Here is a 21,155-nt window from a genome sequence, read left to right on the forward strand (position 1 = left end):
TCAATCAATTTTTCAAGCGTTCATTAATTGTAATATATTGATTATATATTTGTCTGTCTTCTCAGTATTTTACATTTATTTTCATTTAGTATTTTGCTTTTTCTTTTAGTTAAAGAAAAGAGGACAGACAACATTCACAGCAACCTGGTTAGAAAATGTCGCAACTTGAAAAATAATGTCATAAATCATTTAATAAAATATATATTTTTAATGCAAATAGTTAAAATATTCTGGAAATAGCGTAAGAAAAGCTTCAGGTTTTGTTTAACGAACTTCTTTGTCTTTTAAAAGATGACTGTAACTATTTTTTGGAAAAACTCTCTGACTCGAATGTGACGGCACAAACTGACGTTATATATCAGAATAATTTAAACTACCCGGAATATAAATAAATCTAAATATATTAAGTTCACATAAATTATATGTTATATTAATCCACAAACGTAGAAAGTAATGGCTACTTTTTCTTTCACAAAACCTCTTGAAAGATTTCAGATGAATCCTGATGCTGCGTTTTACTTTGTATTTATTTTATTGTGTAAACTTTATTATAGGAGTTAAAATCTGTTGCGTTCAAACCTCCTTTGTGCTCATTGCATAATAATTATTTTCTTAAATAATGAAACGCATGCCCACTAAATAAAGGTGAATAATTTGGAGTCTAGTTGACGTCAGTAGGACTCGTCAACAGCTTCTCTCGATAGAAGATTTAAAATAAGAAATAAAATGGTGGACTAGACAGCAGAGCGTCCCGAGACAAGTAATTAAAAAGTGGATGAATGCTAACCTCAGCTAACGCGTTATCAAATGTTGTTTTACTTTGAAATACGGCGCCATGTCCCTCCATATTTTCACTATCCATCTTTCTGGAAGTGATCATTTGTCAGATTTCTCACGTTTATACTAAACTACAAAGTTTAATCGATCAGAGTTGCTAAATTTGACCTCGACAACAAGACGGCCTCCTGAGCTGTGATTTGTTTTATGTTATTTAATTAAATTGTATATGTTTTGAGAGGGGGAGACGCAAACGAAGGCGAGCAGTACGACTTAATGGAGCTACAGAGCGAGGAAAGGAACAGAGACGTTTGGTTCGATCGGTTTAACTGATGTTTCTGTTTTTAAGAAAACTGGATTGAAGCTGCTGATATTTCTTCTGGGAGCGTCGTTTGTGTAATTATGTTGTGTAATTAATATTATAATTTGACAATAAATCAGTTTCTAGGATATCATTAAAGAAATCTTTCAAATTAAAAGCCTAACAGGTTCTGCCCACTTTAATCACAGTCGTGTCTCTACTCGTCGGGGGTGTAGACCTCCCCGCGGGGCTCCAGAGGAGGAGAGTAGCCTCGAGGAGACGGAGAACGAGGCTCCTCCTCCTGCAGCTCCACCGAGTTCTCCTTGATGGCGCTCCTCCGGCTGATGCTCCCTCCCAGCCCCAAGCTCCTCATGCTGCTGCCGCCGCTACTGCTCCGGGGACTGGGGCTGCCAAACACCGCCTCGCTGCCGCCGCCGCCGCCACGCCTGGGAACGCCCGACACATCAGGAGGAAGAGACACAGGAGGAAGAGGAGGGTGAGAAGGAGATGAAGGACAGAGGAAGAACAGAGAGCAGCTGTTGCAAAGCTAGATTTTGTTTAAAGTTGAAGCCCCTGAAATCTGCAGCAGGTGTAAACCGGAGGGATGAGGAAGTAAAAAGCCCGCTGAGGAAGAGGAGAATATTCCCAGGAAGCTTTGAGGACAGATCAGTAGTGTCTGAGGACAGGTGTGAAACAGGACATGGAAGGAGGAAGAGGAAATGTAAAAATCACAAATGATCTCAGGCCTTCACAGACACTACAAAGGGTTCATCACAAAGAATTCAAGATGAACGTCGTTTGTATCGTTGCAGAAGTTTACGACTGCAGGTGGAACTGACTCTCCATCAGCATGGAGGGAGGAGACGATGACTGTCTGATGGAGATTTAAGTTCATTATATTGCTGTTTACTTTTGAATCGCAGCATTCAATCAGTAAGCAGTATATGGAAATTAAAGACAAAATCTAGATTACTCGATAACAACTCTTAAAAACCCAAAGTTAGCAGTCTTTATATTTTAAACATAAACCTTTTTGATAAATGTTGTTTCTGCCTGAACAGGAGCTCAAGCTGAACTTCATTATTATAGATTTTCTTGTAGAAAACACTTTTCCTTTCATTATATTTTATTTATCTGTATTTTCCTGAATGTCTTCCTGCTGCTCTACATGTCACATGTCTACATGACTGATCGGATAGTAAAATAAAAACCAGTCATGCAGATTTCCTAATTGATCAGTGATTTGTTGTGACTTGTTTTTCATGCTCCATCTTCCACACTCGTGTCCCAGCCGGCCCGTCAGTACCTCAGCTTGCTGCGGAGTGAAGACACCTCTCTGTTCAGAGTGTCGTTGGCCTCGCTCGACTCCTCCAGCTCCCTCTGCAGTTTCCTGCGAGCAGCTGCGACACGCTGGGCCTCCTCCTCCGCCTCCTCCAGCTGATGCTTCAGCTGCTTCACCCGCACGTTGCCCTTCTCCGCCTGCACGGAGCAGAGACATGTTTACTGAAGGCACGATAAATGACAGTAAAGTGATGTCTTTGTTGGCTTTGCTGTTACCTGGTCTTTGTACTGCTGCGCCTGCTTCCTCTCATCCTCCACCTGGATGGTTAAATCCTTCAGTTTCTTCTCTTTCTGACGCAGATTCTTGGCGTTGGCCTGACGCTCTCTACACGACAGAATGGTCCAAACATTTAATCCTTGTGAGTCTTTTTACTGTGTTTCAGCTCAGATTATTTCACTATTTCTCTTCGTTGTACCTGCTCTCGATCTCCAGCTGCTCTTCCACCTCTCTCAGTTTGGCCTCAAGGGCGGCGATGGAGGATTTGAGCTTGGAGCGGCCCTGTCCCTCGATCTCCTGCAGTTTGGCCTTCAGCTCTCGGTTCTGTCTCTCCAGCTGCTGCCTGGATCCCTCCCTGGTCTGAGAGGAAGATCTCTCTGCTGCCAGCTCTGCACCCAGCTGGTCCACCTACACAACCGCATGAAAGGAACATTAAGAGAAAGGAACATTTGCTGTGGAAACATCAGGTTAGTCCCCTCTCTCTGGTCCACTTCAGGCCCCCTCATGTCCACCCTGGACCTACCAGCTGCTGGCTCTTCCTCAGCCGGTCGTTGAGACTCTCCACGTTGGCCTGCTCTTCCTCCAGCTCCTCCTCCAGCTGGCTGATCTTCGTGTCCATACGGCGCTTCTCATCAGACAGCATCGATCTGGACGGAGGGAGGAGGGTAGAGAGACGAGATGAGGGAAGAGAAGTCCTTTTTTATAGGCGTTTCCACTCACAAGAATATGTATTTCTGACTGATTTGTACTTCCTGTTAGCATCACACAACTTCACCTGTATTAATAATGTAAATGTTAATTAAAATAAGACACTCACTTTCCGGAGGAGTTACTGGCCAGTTCTTCTGCCAGCTCGTCTCTTTCTGTCTCCGCCTGCTTGCGAGCTCTCTCAGCTGCTGCCAACATCTGGACAGACAGACAGACAGAAGAAGGACAGACGGACAGGAGGAAGATGATGGCAAATTAAAGAAGGAAAGAAAGACAAATGAACTTTTAGTAGCTGAAAGAAATCCTCGTAGGAAGTAATGAGGAAATAAAAAGAAATTTTCAAAACTAAATGTTTGATAGGTGACGACTGGCCTCACCTCGTGCAGCTGGACGACGTCGGCCTCCATGACCTTGGATCTGCGCTCGGACTCCCGGGCTGAAGCCAGGACCTCCTTCTGGGCTGCACGCGAGTCCTCCAGCTCCCTCTGGAGCTCCTTCATCTGGCCCTGTGAGGAGAGCCGAGGAGGTCATACAGCGGTTCACAACTGGTCTTTAAAGCAGCTACCAGGAACTTGTGAGAAAGAGGCATCACATTGTGTTTCTTCTTTTATAAACACAGCTGCTGAGGCGATGAGGTCATGTACCTTGTTGTGATTATAAGACCAAGTACTGTAACAGACGTAACCACTTGACCAAGAATTAAAAATTAGAGGAAGCTTCATCATGTTTTAAAAACCAGCTTCAGTTTCTCGTATTATTTCTGATCAATTGAAAGATATTGATTGTTGTAAATAATTGCTTTAATGTGCCGACCTGGATCTTGCGCAGCTGCTTGATTGCTTCGTCGCGCCCCCTGCTGGTGGCCTCCAGGTGGTCCTCCATGTCCTTCAGCTCGCCCTCCAGCTTCTTCTTGCTGCCTGACGCTTGACCTCGCTGCTTCCTCTCCTCCTCAAGCTCCGCCTCCAGCTCACGCACCTGCCGGAGACACAGCGGGGAGGGAGGTTCGTCATTTCGTAAACACACACCTTCTTTTCTCTTTAGTTGGATTTCATCTTAAAACATAATGAGGGTGGGGATTTTTTTTTAAAAATAAACTGGGCTGTTTATTTTGTGAAAGGAGACCATTAGAAAGACTCCACCTCCTGTAGCACCATCAGGTCTTACATAAACAGGAGTAGTAGGTTGAACTCCACCTGTTTGAGGAGCTGCTTCCTCTTCTCCTCGCCCATCTCATCGCGGGCGTGCAGCTCCCTCTCATGCTGAGCTCTCAGCGCCTGACTGTTGACCTCCAGACGCAGCTTGGCATCCTCAGCGACCTGCAGCTCGTCCTCCAGCTCCTCCATCTGTGTTCGCATCTCGTCCACGATGCCCTCCAGCCCACGCTTGGCCTTCTCCAGGTCATGGACCTGACGGAGGACAAAATGAAGACGAGGTCAGAAATTAAGTCGACCTCTGTAATAAAAGGATTCGTTGACGTTCAGATGTTTCCTCTTACATTCTTTCCCACGTCATCCTTGGAGCTGATGAGGTCCTCCATCTCAGCTCGGAGGCTCTTCATGTTCTTCTCCGCCTCCTCCAGAGCGTTCTGGCTGTCATCCAGCGCTCTGGCGAGAGATAACACCCGCGTCTCCTTCTCCCTCACATCTGCCTCTGCTCGATCACGCTCGTCTGCAATCTTACTGGACACTGCACGCTCCTCCGCCAGCATCTGATCAGCACGAGGACAAAGAACATGGATGTAAAATGTCAAAAATCAGTACATTGAAATTTTCACTGCACTTCAGCAGTCTTCCAAATTTGCGGTCAGACCTGATCAAACTTCTTCTGCTTCTTCTCCAGGTTGGAGACGAGCTGCCGCTGGCTGTCCAGGTCCATGAGGATGTCCTCCAGCTCCTGCTGCATACGGGTGCGGCTCTTGTCCAGCTTGTCGTAGGCGGAGGCCTTCTCCTCGTACTCGCTGTTGGCTGCATCCAGGTCGCGCTGCAGGCGCTTCTTACTCTCCTCCAGCATCTCCACCGTCCCCGACATCTCGTCCAGCTTCTTCTTGTAGTCGGACAGCTGACGAAGGGTGAAACAGGGTTTAGAGGAGTTTGTCATGTTCTTAAAGAGTGCTTGAAAAGGTCTCAATTAACTACTACTACTTTAAGGTTTTCTAACACCACAGATTTGTCTCTCTCACGTGACCTCCTCTAAGTGACTGACCTGCATGTTGAGGCTGGAGACCTGCCTCTCCACGCCACGTTTTGCCTCAGTTTCCTCCTCCAGCTGCTCCATCAGGCTGTTCCTGTCATCCTCCATCTGACGCAGACGTCCAGACAGATTCAACTTCTGACGGGTCTCCTCTGACAGCAGCTCCTGGAGGAGAAAGACGAGGAGGTGAGGAGAAAGGTGTTGGTCGTTATTCACATGACTCGAACTATATAATCAGGTGTGTCTTGGTGGTGTCGCTCACCTGAGCATCCTGAAGCTGTGAGGTCAGAGCGGAGACGTCTTTACTCAGCTTGATGTTCTTTCCCTCCGCATCATTCAACACACTCGTCACACTGTCCAGCTCCACCTGGCAGAGACGAGGAGAGAGATGGAAGAAAGGTGTTGAACTCCCAAATAGTCTTATCCATTACTCTCTCTTCTCACAATATAGATGGTTCCTCAGATTTCCTCAGATTTATCTGGAGCACAATTTGAATCTGACGAAGCGTCATGACTCACCGTCATCTTAGAGACTCGCTCGCCCAGCTCAGTCCTCTGCCGCTCACTCTCGTTGAAGCGTGAGTGCAGGTCGTTCAGCTGACCCTCCACCTTCTTCTTCTTGTGCTCCACGTCCTGCTTGGCGCTGGCGAGGGATCGCAGGTCAGCGCTCAGATCTGCTGTTTCTTTCTCCAGAGACTGCTTGGCTTTCTCCAGACCGGCTCTCACCTGGATAAAGAGACGAGGTGCTGAGTGAGCGACATAGTCGGTCTCTGAGTGGTTTTAAAATGACGTACAAGTGAACTCATCACAGCATAGCAGGTAAAAACGCTTTAATACCCAAGGATTGTTCACAGTAACAGGGACAGTGTTTCTCGAGAAAAAAAGATGCTAATAATACATTTTTTAAATATTATTTTAATTGATGTGAGCACCACAAACTAAATTCTGAATCTAGAATATTAATAGTTCTGATGTGATGCAGTTTGGATGAACTCTACCCTCTTGGCCTGCTCCAGCTGCTCACTGAGCTCCTCCACGGCCTGGCTGTGTTTCTGTCTCAGGTCCTGGACTTGAGCCTCGTGGCTCCGCCCCTCGTCCTCCATGGTTTTCTTAAGCAGGGTCACCTCCTGCTCACGCTTCGCCCTGCAGGTCACATGTGCACGAAACTCACCACAACACATCCAACAGCAACACAGCCTCGAAGTTCGGCTTACAAAGTCCAAAGTCTTTTATGCAGATGACACTGTTGTTTACTTTACACCATCTCAGGAAGAACTTTGCACGTTTTACACAGTCGACTTTTAGACTAAATTCTTTCAGATTTGTTCTAAATGAAGAAAAAATTAAAGTTTACATATGCAAACACAAAAAAATATCTGACTCTCCACCTGTCACCACCTTTTAAAGTGCAGACATCGACTCACTACATCTGTACAAATATCTTCTTTCTTTAACTTCTTTTACTGTCCGCACTTAAGAATTAAACCTAGACTTTGCTACAACAAAATTTTTTTGCTTCTTTGTAAGAAATTTTGTAGAAGTTTTAGACACGCTTCATTTCTTTTGAGCCAAAGAAAAAGCTTGTTTTTGTAAGACACAGCTTGCACAGTTGGTCAAACACTAATTATAACATGTGGATCAATCAGAGGTCGTATATGTAGGATCCAATCGATCATACAGACCGTAGCTCTTGCTGGGCGGCGGTGGTATCCAGGCTGTCCTCCAGCTCGGTGCGTAGAGCATTCAGCTCGTCTCCGAGATCCCGGCGAGCCGCCTCCACCTTCCCCCTCGCCGCCCTCTCTGCCTCCAAGTCCTCCTGCATCTCTTGAAGGAGAGCCTCCAGCTCCCGAACCCGCTTCATAGCCATCCCTCGCTGATTGCTCTCGTCCTCCAAGCTGTGGACACGGAAAATAAACGTATATAGTTTCTATCTTTACATCTGTCTTTTGATTTCAGAAGATTAATTCTTTATTCAGTCGCAGCTGTGATATTGAGGAGAACTTTATTATTTTGTGTCATTAGCTGTGAGGACATAAGCAGGGTTAGCTACGACTATACTCAGGAAATGTGCTCGGTATTTTTTCTCCTAAATCTTTTTTTTGCTCTGTTGAGTTTCAGCAAGTTTGTCTACGGTTTGAAAGTATTAGAATTAAAAGTGTATTTTCTGATCATTTTATTTTTCCACCAGAATTTTATTCCTTTATTCCTTTTATGCTGCAACACTGTGAGATTCGTGAGTGCCACCCTCTGGAAAAGCATTTTTAACTCTACTGCTGCTGAGGCTCTAAGAATCACTAAAACTGTCAGATGTCATGAACATAATCTTCTTACGTTAGGTTCATCTTACCGAGCCTGTGTGGCCTGGAGCTCCTCTTCCTTGGCGGCTAGCTGGGCTCGGAGCTCGTCTAGTTGGGCCTGCAGGTCAGCGTACTGCTCCTGGAGGTCGGCCAGCTCCGCCTCCACCTTCCTCTTAGCCTTCTCCACATCCTGACGACCCTTCTCCTCCTTCTTCATACGCACTGCAGACACACAGTGAACAGCCTCTTCATAAAAGCTCATTTTTAATTTTTACAGGTGTTTTATAAATTTCATCGCTTGAATTAAAATGTTCATTAATTCAAAATTACAGGTAAAGCTGGACTTTTCGTTATTTACAAAAGGTGGTCAAACAGTTAATAGACTTGATTTGTTCTTGTGAATTTCAAAGACTTGGTGGTGCTGACTGACCCTCGAGGTCAGAGATCATGGACTCATGTTTGGCCTTCAGTTTGGTGAGATTCTTGGACTTCTCCTCCTCCTCTGCCAGGTTGGAGCTCATATCAGCCAACCTCTCCTCCAGCAGCTTTCGCTCCTGCAAACAACACAACACGTTAGAAAAAATGTGTGTGTTGTGTATTAAAGAACGACCACAACACAAAACTGTGTCTTTCTACCTTCTGCAGCTTGATATTCTGGTCCTCCATGAGCAGAACGTCCTCCTCCAGTTTCTTGACTTTTCCCTCCACGGCCACTTTCTCCAGCTGCAGCTTCTGACGAGCGTCTTCCTCCTCGGCTATGTGGGCCTCCATGAGCTGCAGACAAACATCATGTGTGGTCAAACTATAGGTTGAAAATAAAGGAGAGCTTAAAAAAAAAAAAAAAGTCTTATACTACTTATATCTCAGGTAGAAGAGAATCCTCTAACAAACAAAGTAACTACAACTACTACTAATAATAGTAACAATAATAATGTTTCCACCTGCAGCTGCTGCTCCATGTCCTTCCTCTCCTGCTGCAGAGAAAGGCTGCGCTCCTCCTCCTCCTCCAGCCGGGCCTCCATCTCATGCAGCACCTCCTCCAGCTCCTGCTTCTTGGCCTCCAGTCGCACCCTCATCTCCTCCGACTCGGCATACAGCTCCGTCTCCGCCTGAAGCTTCGACTCCAGCTGGGCTCGCTCCTCCAGCAGCTACAAACACAGACTTATGTCATTTTTAAGAAATGTTAAAATGTAAAAAAACAAGATTAAAACACGAATTTATGCATCACCTGTGTGTGTTTCTGGGAGATGTCCTTCAGCTCGGCCTCGGACTTCGCTGCCACCTCTTTCGCTGCCTTTAGTTCCTCCTCTTTCTGACCCATCTCTTCTTCCTGTCTGGTGACCTGCAGCAGCGGCTTCACCTGAACCACGACCAGACACATCCTCAACTCAGACATGGATTCTCTTTCGTTGTGTAAATGATTAGCGTGCTAAGTTTAGCATTCAGCCAAATCACAGCTTATTTTAGCATGCTAAAGTTACACTAACATGCTAACGTACGACCTAAAATGGTTAACAAATATTTATTGTATAATATAAAGGATACTGTGATAAATTAAAGTGTGTAATGTGTCAGACAGACAGAAAACTCGTGCACGTCTCTTTTTTAACTAGAGTTGTATCTGTCAGCTTGTTTATTACAGTATTATCATTTTGTAAATCATAATTAATTGGTATTACATTAAGAAAAGTTAAATATTGTGTGTGTAACCTTGGTGAAGAGCCTCCACCACTGCCAGTTCTTGAGTTTGAGGTAACAGGCGCAGTTCCTCTGGATGACCTTCATGGCGGTCAGTTGCTGCTGACGTTTACTGAAAGCCCTGAAAACGCACACAAAGCGAGATAAGATGCAGGCCTGTGTATATCTGTGTGTGTGCAGATGTTAATTTTGTGCGTTGGGACCACAAAAGGCTGTAAAAAATATTAGGAAACACTTTGTTCAAATATCAGCGTCCAGTCTGTCTCTCTTACTTGCGGGCCAGGAAGCCTCTTGCTTGTCCCTGGAAAGCGATGATGACGACGGTCAGTTTGAGATCTCGCTCCTCCTCCAGCTGAGCCAAAACTCCTGTCCTGAAGAACATCTTACTCTGACCGATACGATACAGGTTCGTATCCAGATCCAGGTGCTTTACCTGGAGGACAGGAGGAGACAAGAAGGACAGAAGAGGAGTGAAACAGAAACGTCTGCTCCTTGAACTCCATTTTTATATAATTTTATCACAGTAACTTCATTTTTGACTGACACGTTCATTAAAGTTTTGGCTCACCATCAGACAGCAGGCCTGCTTCCCGTCCATGAAGCCCTTTGGGATGGCGTTGGCAGCCAGAATCTCATATCTGTAAACAAGAAAAACATTTAACGAAACATCAAACGATCAGGAACACAAATCTACACTTGGCTCTTTAAAACGAGTGTTGGTGTCATTACAAAGAGGCGTCCCAGACACGAATGATCTGATGCTTTTATGTCACAATTAAACTACATTTTGAATTAAGTTTGTTGTGATCTGGATGAAGCCACACTCAAAATAATCTGATGGTAAATTCAGCTGATGCTTTTGGTTGTTTTATTTTGAAAGTTTTAAAATGGAAAGTTTGCTTTTTGTTTGTTTCTGGCTTGACGATTGGTGGAGAATCATGAGTGTTCCCTGCCCCCCAGTGGTCACAGTCAGGAACTACAATACAACATTAAAATTAATGGTAAAAAACACTGATTATTTCACTTTCTGTAATATCCATCCACTGCAAACTCTATCCACAACAGGTAATGTTCATTGCAGGGGAATTATTTACTTGGTGCCAGGGTTCATACTGTTTAATGACATAATCTGTCTCATTAATACAGATACTTTTAATATCAGTGCAAACACAGCTAAGAATAAAGTTATTGAAACCTCTAAAGAAGTGAATAAAATGTCCTCAGACTGTTTCCTCACCTCTGCCTGAACTCCTGGAACACGATGCGGTTGGGGAATCCCTGCCTGCAGATACGGATCCCCTCCAGCACCCCGTTACACCTGAGCTGCTCCAGCACCAGGTTGGAGTCCATCTTCCCAGCCTGCAGCACAGCAGCAGACCGACAAAATTAAAGTACAGTCTCTACTCACTTCACTTCACTTTAATGTAAAGTACACAGACGACTCACCCTCTTCTCGTGGTTGGGGATGATGCAGCGGACAAAGTTGGGCTGCGTGTTGTGCAGAGTCGTCATCAGTTTGCCCAGAGACTCTTTGTACAGCTGACCCACCGTACGGAACATCCCCTTCTTAGATTTAGTGGAGGCCACCGGCGCTGAACTCTCTGACATCTTGGTCATGGTATCCAGACCCACCACTCGGTCGGCTGACACGGAGGACAAACACAGGAGAGATTAATACCACGTCCGATCATCGTGACGGGAGACACGTGGTGAAACTGTCCCGACGTGGAGGACTGACCGTCTTTCCACATGTCCTGGATGAAGCTGCTGGACGAGTTGTTGAGCAGAGCGGTCACGTTGTCGTTCAGAGGATCCATGTTCTTAGTCAACCAATTAGCTGCGTTATAGTCGACCTGGAAACGTAAACAAAAAGCCATGTTTGTTGATGACAATCATGAAAACAAAATGATCGAACGATAAGGCTGACATATTGATTTTTATTGTCAACAAATCCTCTTAAAAGTCTCAATACTTTCTGACTTTTTGTCTGACGTTCCAACTGAAGATGTAGTTTCATTTTTAAAAAAGTACTTTCCTAAAAAAAGCTGCTCATTGAAGTTCATGGAGGATTGAAACGGCAAAAATCTAAATAAATGGCTCAATAAATAGTGAACGCATTAAAATAAATGAATTAATTTATTAAATGTGACATAAATTAATATTTCTGTTTTAATTTGCTTCTGTATTTATTTATCTTTTAATTAATGCCCCAATTTATTTACTTTCCCCTTTGTTTTATTATTTTATTAATTCTTTTTTTATGTCGTAATTTATGTATTATATTGCAAAATGCAAAAAGAAAATAATGCAGTATAAATAAAATTAATTTAAAAATGAATACATTAAATGGGGAAGTAAATAAATACAGAAGCAAATCAAAGCAGAAATATCAATGTATGTCACTTTTAACAAATAGTTTAATGCTTACATTTAATGGTATATAATTTATTTATTGGATCATTTATTTATTTCAATATTTGTTTTGGATTTTGTCAGTTTCAGTCCTCCATAGAAGTTGTTCATAATTATTATTATTATTATTATTATTATTATTATTATTATTATTATTATTATTGTTATTATTATTATCATTATTATTATCATTATTAGGATGATTGTCTCCTTCCTGCAGCCTTCAGTGACGCTCACCTTCCCAGCGTAGTGCAGAACACTGAACATCAGTTTGTCTTTGTGCTGTTTGGGTTTGGAGAACTTGGTGTGACCGGTGTGTGTGTTCAGCAGTTTGTCCACGAAGGAAACATCAGTGGCTTTGGGGAACCAGCACTCCTCGTCCAGCAGGGCCAGGATGCCTGGAGGGTTGTTCTGCAGGACAGTGAAGAACAAGAGAATATCTTTTATCTACGGTTTCCTCGTTTAATTTTTTGGATACGGGGACTGTTCAGGTGTCGGTTTCATGAATATCATAGCGAAAGCGAGGTTTATAGTGAACGTGCAGCCCGTCCTCACCGGTCTCTCGATGAGCTCGATGCAGGGCAGCAGGTCGAGGCCGAAGTCGATGAAGTTCCACTCGATGCCCTCTCTCTTGTACTCCTCCTGCTCCAGGATGAACATGGTGTGGTTGAAGAGCTGCTGCAGACGCTCGTTTGTGTAGTTGATGCAGAGCTGCTCGAAGGAGTTGTCCTGAGGCGGAGAAACGTCGCAGCGATCGAGTCAGCGATTAGAAAACAGAAACATACAACTGAGTATTTACATGTTTGTTTTCAGTGAGCGTTCACCTCAAAGATCTCAAAGCCAGCGATGTCCAGGATGCCCAGGAAGGAGGACGACTGCCTCTTACTCTTATCCAGCGTCTTGTTGACTCTGGCCAGGATCCAACGAAACAGCCGCTCGTACATCGCCTTAGCCAGAGCCTCCACCGCAAAATCAGCCTGGAGGAGGCGCAGGAGAAAGTTTTTGTTAGGATTCATTTCAGGGTGACTTTATAGCTCTCTGTTGCTGCAACAGAAGGGTTAATCAGGTGAAACAGAGCTGCCCACTTGTACTTTTCATGAGTATCTATTTTCTGATATTCTTCTAACTTTCCTCAACTACACTTCAGAGGGAAATGTTCCCCAAGAGCCTTTATTTGCTGTCTTCATGAGCTGTGGTTTGCTGTTACCTGCTGCTTGGTCTGCGCCTTCTGCACCACCTCCCTGCCCACTTTGATCCTGGGGGTGAGGATGGCGCGGGTGAAGTCGGTGACATTGATGCCTTGCAGGTGACACACCTTCTGGGCAGCTGGAGTTGATGGGGGACAAGAGACAGAGAACCCGTCAGGGAGGTTCAGATTTTAACTTACAGTGGTGCTGTTGGTGTTTTAAAATGGTTACCGGTGTTGTCGGGCATGGTCGCCTGCTCGCTGTTCCTCTCCTTCTCAAACTTGATGTTGCCCAGCTGGAGCACAGTGGACACCACCTTAAACATCCCTGCAGCAACGAAGACAATCAAGATGGTGCATTAAAGTACAATTTTCAGATGTTACAGATGTCTGAAAGACTTTTTCAAGTAATTAAATGGTAATTTAAAACACTGAAAGTGGTTAAATTACACATAGCAGCCTGTTAAGATGAAGATAGTTGGAGCAGTTGGTACCTATTCTCTCTTCCTCAGTGAAGCCCATGATCTCCATGGCCTCCAGAGTCTCATCAAACATGATGTCATCCTCCTGACCGGGGATCTCCACGTGTCCCGCGATCAGGAAACGATAGCAGCCGAAATCCTCCAGCAGGAGCTCCTCTACACACAGACAACATCAGTATCAGTTTCATCTTCGACAGAGATATCAGGACGTGTTTAACCGAGCTCATCAGAAAGACTGGAATCAGGAGAAATGACAGCCAAGCGGTCCTAATCCTCTTCTGTAGTGTTTGTGTGGTTTTTTTCTCTAACAAACATATTTGAGTCCATGTACACAGACATCCACTGTAGAATAAACAGAACCATGCCAGTTTTTCACTACATATATCTGCACCTATAAATTTTTTAGCAACATGTATTTGTTTCTTTTTTGATTGAGCTAATCTGAAAGTTTCCACCTGCCAACACCCGGCTACACACACTCAAGACCCGATCTGTGCACTAGATGTTCAAATACAAAACTCTTGGGGATGACAGCCAACGAGGTAAAGACTTTTTGAGCCCAGTAAATCTTGGATAAGAGGTGTGTTTATGTTTTTCTTCTTGCTCACCTCTCATCTTGTCTTTGGCTCCTGCCACCATGTAATAGAAGATGTGAAAGGCTCTCTCTGTGTTGGCCTGACGAATACAGCGGGACTTCTCCAGGAGGTCTGATTGGGTCAGGAGAGGGTTAAGCAGATAACCACATCTGTTTTCAGTTAATATTTCATTCCCATTTAATTTGTTCATAATTTAATGAACAAATTTCATCTAGAAAAAAAGGATACAGGTGTCAATATTCGCTCCGACAATGTATCCGGTCACATCAAAGTTGAGCTTGATGAACTTGCCCTGAAGAAAGAGGAGACAGCTACATGAATCCACTGAGACAAAAGTTCAAAATAGTTTTACTAAACTGATTAAAAACGTACAAATCGTGAGGAGTTGTCGTTCTTGATGGTTTTGGCGTTTCCAAATGCCTCCAGGATGGGATTAGCCTGCAGCAGCTGCTTCTCTAGCTCCCCCTACAGCCCATAACAAGGTCACACATCACTACTCCATATATTCAGTGTATTCAACAAAACCTGAAGTATGAGATTTTATACTCACGTAGGCCAGAGATCCCGCCTGCTGCTGCTGTTGCTAGAAGAAGCAGGAAAACAAACTGGTTAGAAGGTCAACGAACCCTCAACTCTTTCCGTCTTCGTTGAGAAGACGCTGCTTTTAGCATTTCCCCAAAATTGGCCTCCCGCATGACAGCTTGAGATGCAGCAGAGCGGCAGGGCCAGAGGTCAAGCGTCAATAAATCTTGGCTAAACAAACCACAGATAGCTCTTCGTTGGATTAAAAGCAGCTGAGCGAACAGCGGCTGTAACTTCTAATCACATTATGGAGGATTTGTGGGAAAGATATGAAGACCTGGCACGATGATGATGATCTCCTCTAAGTATAGAGCCTCTCCATTAATAGCACCTGTTTAACTGATGCTGCTTAAAATCTTCAGTCAGCGTTGTGAGAAAAGTAAGAAGCCCCAGCAGCAACAATAATATCTGTCCTTACCTTAGCCACAGCGGCAGCCACTGAATCCTGTCATGTACAGTGGAATTAATGTAATTTAATATTTTGTGATAAAACTAAACACTAAAAGATCAACTAAAACATTGGATATCATCACGTTTCACATTTCAAACTGTACACATTGTCCAAACATAATAATAATCAATAGTTTTCTTCATTTTTATGATTTTTTATGAATTATTTTCCTAGTTGGATAAGTTCTACGCTTTAATATGATGATAACCAAACTTTTAGTGGTTAAGTTTCCTAATATCTAGAGCAGCTTTAAGCTAACATTAAAAAACATTGATAAACTAAATAAATTATCATCGAGCTGACCAGAACTTCCAGTAAAATGGTTGCAAGTGCGTTGAAATTAACCCTGAACCACATTTTTATTCCATATTTGTTAGTTTCGTTAGTGTGATTGAGCGAGTACTCGACTGAAACGAGTATCCAGTACAGATAAAGTACTTTTTTTTAAAAGCCTAATTTTAAATATGAGTGTCAGCTGACTAAAATGTGTCAATATCAATATTGTAATGTAAAACAATTAATATTATAATTAACTTCTAGTTGCAATTCGTTTTGTCATATTGTCATATATAATATTTATTTGGCTGTGATGTAGATCCAGTTTACAAGAGACATGTTTCTACTCACAGGATTCACGTCCTTCTTTCCTTTGTGTGAGGAGGCGACGACGGCCAGGTACTGAATCACCTTCTTGGTGTTTTCCGTCTTTCCTGCTCCAGACTCACCTCTGTGTGACAGAGCAGATATCTGAACATGTATCAGTAAACACACTCGCACTGTGGGGACAAAGTGTAAAGCCCCCACAATGCACATCATTCAGTTTGAGGGTTAAAACTTGGTTTATGGTTAAGAAGTCTCCAGGGAGTGAATGTAGGTCAATCCATGTGTGTGTGTGTTTGCTCACATGCAGGGTACAGTGTGATGGAAAAAGGTTAAGTCTTGTATGTTTTGACTCACGTGCAGAGAATAGACTGATCCTCACGGTCTGTGGAGAGAGAGCGAGATGTTAAAAAAGGGGATATAATGTGAGATGTCGACCGAGCTGAACTCGTTAGTTGAAGCCAAGCTGAACCGACCAAACATGAACTCCGCTCGGACACGAAAGCAAAATGGCTTCGAAAATCTCGTTCAGAGGGAGATTAGCCTCCATCACTCATATCGTCTAAAAATAGCAGGTGGATGCAGGACTCCATCGCTGTAATCTTGTCTCCCTGCTCCATGTATGGCCATTCCTGAGCTGAGTGGAAAGTATGGAGTTGGTCTGAGGTCACCGGTGGACCATCCGGAGACGAGACGGCACGCTCTGAGGCTTCAGCCAGGGGCTGCCACCGTCTGACTGTTATCTAATCACTTTCATTTCATAATTGTACATGTGTGTGTGTTTGCTGTTTCATTAAGTACTGAATAAAGCTAATTTACCACTGTTCCTTATATGAAACACAACAGGGCTTTCACATATTTTGCTTTGGAGGTTAATTGTGCAATAAATCAGCAGCGCTCTCCAGAACTGTACAGTAGTAACAGTAGCAGTAGTTGTAAATCATTGGATACAAGATAAATATATAATTCACGGGAGTGTATAAGTTAATACTTGTTTTCCGGCTTCTCTGTGCCGTCTTTTGAGAATGTCATTATTGAGTTTTGGTGTACAGGTTCACTGTTTAATCTATTTTCATTTTGTTGTTCTTGACTTGTTTATTAAAGCTTTTCTTTTACTGTTTGTTTTCTTTTGTTTCTACAAGTTCGAAATAGAAATATATAAACAATATATCTAAAAATGAAAAAGAATGAAAACATGAAACTAATTAAAAGCCAATAATTGCAGCATTGCACTTCGTGTAAAATAGCTACTTGCCGATTTTAGACCAGAGAAAACGTTGCTAGCATCCTCGCAAGGTGAGTGACGTGACTTTATGTGTGACTGAGTAAAGCTTCCTCCTCCCCCCGTGCTGATGGAGCAGAATGCTGCAACTCTGTTTTGCTGTGAAACTTCACCTGACTTTCCATCAGGTTTCTTATTTTTGGGAGAACTTTTCCTTTAATTACATGAAGTTAACAACTGCCTAGGATTACCAAAATGTTAACAATAAAACTCAAATTAGCTGACGCCTAATTAGGTTCAACTTGCGTCATTGAGAGTGAGGGTTAACCCTTTGTCTAATTTGTGCTCCAGCTCTTTGGCTCTGCATCTGCAATCATTTTGGTGACAGTCTCGAGTCCACAGAACAACACTTCCTTAAAGGCAAGAGAAAATATGTTCCTCTGTAATTTAGGTGAACTGACCCTTTAAGGTCTGAGTTAGCAGCTGGGAATGCTTTATGTATTACGGTAAAGATTCCACTGCAAGAATGTATAAAAATATTTGTTTTTTCTCAAAACTTGGTGTATTAATAACCCTTTAGACCTCAACAGCACCTTCCACAGAAACACACACACACACACACACACAGCCGGACCTTGCATCATGTTCCTGTAGGCGTTGTCTGTGATGGAGTAGATGTGTGGCGGCACCTCGTGGCGTTTCTTGCCCTTATACATCTCGATGATCTTTTCGGAGTAGATGGGCAGCATCTTGTAGGGATTCACCACCACGCAGAACAGACCCGAGTACGTCTGTGGAGACAGGAAACATCATCGTCACCATCATCATCATCACTTTACATAATGACATCAGAGCAGTTAGGCAACTTCACAGTGATCTTTTTAGCTGTTTTTGAGTACTAACAGCATTTAGTATTTTATTGCATAATTGCACAATGGAGGTAAACAGTAGTAGCAAGACAGTGCGTCACATTTATTGCCTGTGAGCTTTTGTTTTGCTATTCAATTTGTTTGTTTTTATCCGAAAAAACAAGCACGGACCAACTAGTAATGAAAGAAAGACACAGACGACTGTTACGTGCCAGATAAATGTCCCTCTCCAGCTTCTCATCTCTCTCTGGGAACCAACTTTGTGGGTTGTGAATCAATTTATTTCGGTTGAAATGCTCTTAATGGTTCAAAATTAGGTGCGCAAAACGGAAAACAGAAGCCGCTCCATGTTGGGGGACTCTATAATGTTCCAGAGGGTTTCGGTTTATATTGAGAGTTAAGTGTATGAGACGTTTTTGGCTCTCAGATACTGTCTGCTCATATATGGACTGGAGGGACTGCAGCTCTTAACTTGCAGTCATGGCAGTCTGTAATAAATGCATCAGCTTAGATTTTAATTTTACATCCCGTACCTTATTAGACTTTGTCAGACTGACTGAAAAAATAAAAACGTAAGCTGTTGATCCTCCCGGTACATCCTGAGTCTGTGTGGAGGGCAGAGTGTCTGCACAAAGACCTCGAACAAGGACCAAAAAAAGTGGAGTCAGTGTGAACTCTGGGTTTACTAAGGAGAAATTAGAAGCAGGTCTGTTGTCGCCTGCTGACCTCAGATCAAGTCGCTTCTTTTCAAGTAAAAGTGCTGATGTGTTTTCTTCAGGTTGAAATGTTTAAATGTTTGAAAATAATATTCTTCATTGTTTTGCACTGAACTTATCCACAGCCTTTGGTGCGCTGACTTTTAAAAGGGAGAACACAAAGATCCATAGGTCATTTCTAAAATTAAATATTATGTCTTAAAACTGGAATCTAAGCACAGATATTTAATTTTCCAGTTTTTTGTTCAAAGTGTAATAAAGGACACTTAATTTTTCTAATATGAAGCAGCGCTGCAATAATTAGTCGATTAGATTTTGTTTCAGGCATTTCATTTCTCAAGCAAAAACGTCAAACACTTGCTGGTTTCCAGCTTCTTAAATGTGAAAATCTGCTGCTTTTCTTTGTCACTGATGACAGCAAATGAAGAGTCTTTGGGTTTTAGGCTCGTGTTTGGACAAAAGAGAGATTAATTAATTGATTAATTGATAATGAAATAATGGTCAGCTGCAACCCTGATACACAAATACACAGCAGGTTTATGTTTGGAATCGTAATAAAATGTACTTTTGGCTCCTTAAAGCAACAAAATGTAACTTCTCAGAGAAACACAGTTGATTGTTGAGTCTCATCTCCAGGTCGTCTGATACTGACACTTTGGGTCGGCAGCTCGGGTCTAAAGTCAGTCTTTGATAACCTGGGTAGTCCAGGAAGTTACATTTTGTTGTTTTATTGTCTATAATATCATGTTACTTCTGTTTTCTATTGACTTGCAAACTTCTTCTGCTCAAATCTTTCACTTTAAAACACCTCAAACTATTTCTGAGGAAACCTAAGACAAACATTTTGTTTGAGCTTATAAACTCTATAGCAAACTGCAGAAAGAGTTTTGGAAAAAGGTCAAAACTGACACTGTAGAGGGAATTAAATGACACTTCTTCCAGAACTTAGCTTTACTTGATCATTTTTTTTGTAATTATTTGTTTTTTATTCCTCTTCTTTCCTCGATTCTTCCAAAAAACTAAGGATTCATTTGCTAAATGGACTTTTATATAGCACTTTTTAATGCCACTGACTAAAGCGCTTTACAACCCCTGCCACATACACCCATCGCTGCCATACAAGGTGCCGATCTACTCATCAGGGGCAATATAACGCTGTTTATCCAAAACCTCTCTGATGGATCAGCTATCAGGGGCAATTTGGGTTTTAGTATCTGCCCAAGGATCTTCAATAGCGTTAGAGCTTGTGCCTTTAAAACGCTACAGATATATATATATAGCAGTACAGGCGTGTGTGTGTGCGTGTGTGTGTTCCTCACATAGATCAGGCTGGAGAAGTATCTCTCTCGCAGGTTGTGGAGGACGGAGGCTTCGTTGAGGAAGGTGAGGGCGGCCATGTCCTCCACCTTGCTGAACTTGGGCGGGTTCATCTTCTGGATGTCGTCTTTGTTCACCGTCATCTTCTGACCGTTGGAGAGCTCCACCAGCACCTGCAGCCAAAGCGATTATTTTACCATAACTTCTCTTTCAAACTTAATAAATGTTGTGTTGATATCAAGCAGCTCGGTGCGATTTCTTTAAGTTAGCTTTACTGACGATAGTTTAATCTTGTGGAGACCTTAACATCCAGATCAAGAAAGCTGCTGAATAGCAAAAAAACTCCCCAAATTAAAATTCAAACAGAGATGCTGCAGCAACATCTGACAGTGATGACATCATCAAGGTGTGCGTTACCTTGTCACCCTTGTCCTCCTTCACGCTGGCCGTCTCGAAGCCCTCCCTCTCTGACGGCACCCACACCATCTTCTTGGCCGCCCAGTCGGCCTGCGCCAGCCCGCTGTTGCGAAAGTCATTTTCCAAGAAGAGGAACTTGTTGTCGTCAGTGGCCGGGTCAGCCATGTTTGAAGTGTCACCGTCGGTGGTTGAGTCTGGCGTGCGGTCAGCAGCGTCGCCGTCGGAGTCGAGCGCTGGTAGTTCGGAGGCGGTCGAGCTGACGTCTGGATCGTCACTGGGGACTGGGTCAGCCTCAGGTGGGATAATGGGAGTCGAGTTGACCTCTGACCTCGGTTTGACCTCTGGACTGCTGTTTTTACAAACGACAGAAATTAAAATCTAAAAACTTTATGTACACAATTAAAAAAAACATGTTAAAGAGTGTGTTTTAGAGGTGGTATTGTCCCTAACTGACTGCCTTCCTGAGTGTTACTCTGCCTGCTGTGGTTGGATCATGAAAAACAATTAATAATTAGGAATAAACATTATAAGCAATTTTCTCATCATCTTGCAGGCCAAATGTGGCCCCCGTGCCCACTTTGGGCAGCTCTGCTTTTAAAAACAGAGCCAGGCTAGCTTTTTCACCCGTTTACAGCCTTTATGCTAAGCTAAGCTGATTAGCTGCCCCGTATCAATATTTTCATCCAACTCTGGGCAAAAAAAAAGCAAATAAGTGTCTTTCTCAAAATGTCGACATGAAGTCCATGTTGATTTAATGCAGCCAGAGAGAAATCATC

The 21,155-nt window shown here is 43.2% G+C and overlaps 1 protein-coding gene across 2 annotated transcripts; it reads right to left on the bottom strand.

The window, feature by feature from the left end:
* Positions 1-1,281: 1,281 nt before the first annotated feature.
* On the bottom strand, positions 1,282-20,544 carry LOC141019264 (uncharacterized). 2 transcript variants are annotated; one of them, XM_073494117.1, is made up of 42 exons: positions 20,380-20,544; positions 19,965-20,135; positions 17,695-17,851; positions 16,196-16,223; positions 15,866-15,965; positions 14,756-14,788; positions 14,578-14,670; positions 14,434-14,497; positions 14,218-14,316; positions 13,622-13,765; positions 13,360-13,455; positions 13,149-13,267; positions 12,766-12,918; positions 12,497-12,670; positions 12,179-12,352; positions 11,268-11,382; positions 10,976-11,172; positions 10,767-10,888; positions 10,098-10,167; positions 9,802-9,962; positions 9,542-9,650; positions 9,060-9,191; positions 8,773-8,979; positions 8,468-8,605; positions 8,262-8,385; positions 7,882-8,053; positions 7,217-7,429; positions 6,533-6,677; positions 6,054-6,260; positions 5,797-5,901; positions 5,547-5,699; positions 5,154-5,402; positions 4,840-5,052; positions 4,538-4,750; positions 4,158-4,319; positions 3,722-3,850; positions 3,454-3,542; positions 3,160-3,283; positions 2,836-3,044; positions 2,636-2,744; positions 2,385-2,557; positions 1,282-1,524 (listed from the first exon to the last, which is right to left on the bottom strand). In XM_073494117.1, exons 1-42 carry the CDS (start codon positions 20,542-20,544, stop codon positions 1,296-1,298), a joined length of 6,039 nt encoding a protein of 2,012 aa, XP_073350218.1. In that variant the 3' UTR covers positions 1,282-1,295. The 2 variants fall into 2 exon arrangements, with proteins under 2 accessions (XP_073350218.1, XP_073350217.1); XM_073494116.1 differs by lacking the exon at positions 14,756-14,788 and having other exon boundaries at positions 15,845-15,965.
* Between the last annotated feature and the right edge of the window lie 611 nt (positions 20,545-21,155).

The sequence above is a fragment of the Pagrus major genome, chromosome 23 (assembly GCF_040436345.1).
Source record: "Pagrus major chromosome 23, Pma_NU_1.0".
Taxonomy (NCBI): domain Eukaryota; kingdom Metazoa; phylum Chordata; class Actinopteri; order Spariformes; family Sparidae; genus Pagrus; species Pagrus major.

Coding starts and splice junctions, on each gene's coding strand:
- LOC141019264 (XM_073494117.1), bottom strand. CDS start 20,544: ATGGCTGACCCGGCCACTGACGACAACAAGTTCCTCTTCTTGGAAAAT. Junction 12,671..12,765: donor CTGGCTTTGAGATCTTTGAG/GTGAACGCTCAC, acceptor TCTCCGCCTCAG/GACAACTCCTTCGAGCAGCT. Junction 11,383..12,178: donor TTCTGCACTACGCTGGGAAG/GTGAGCGTCACT, acceptor TTACGTTTCCAG/GTCGACTATAACGCAGCTAA.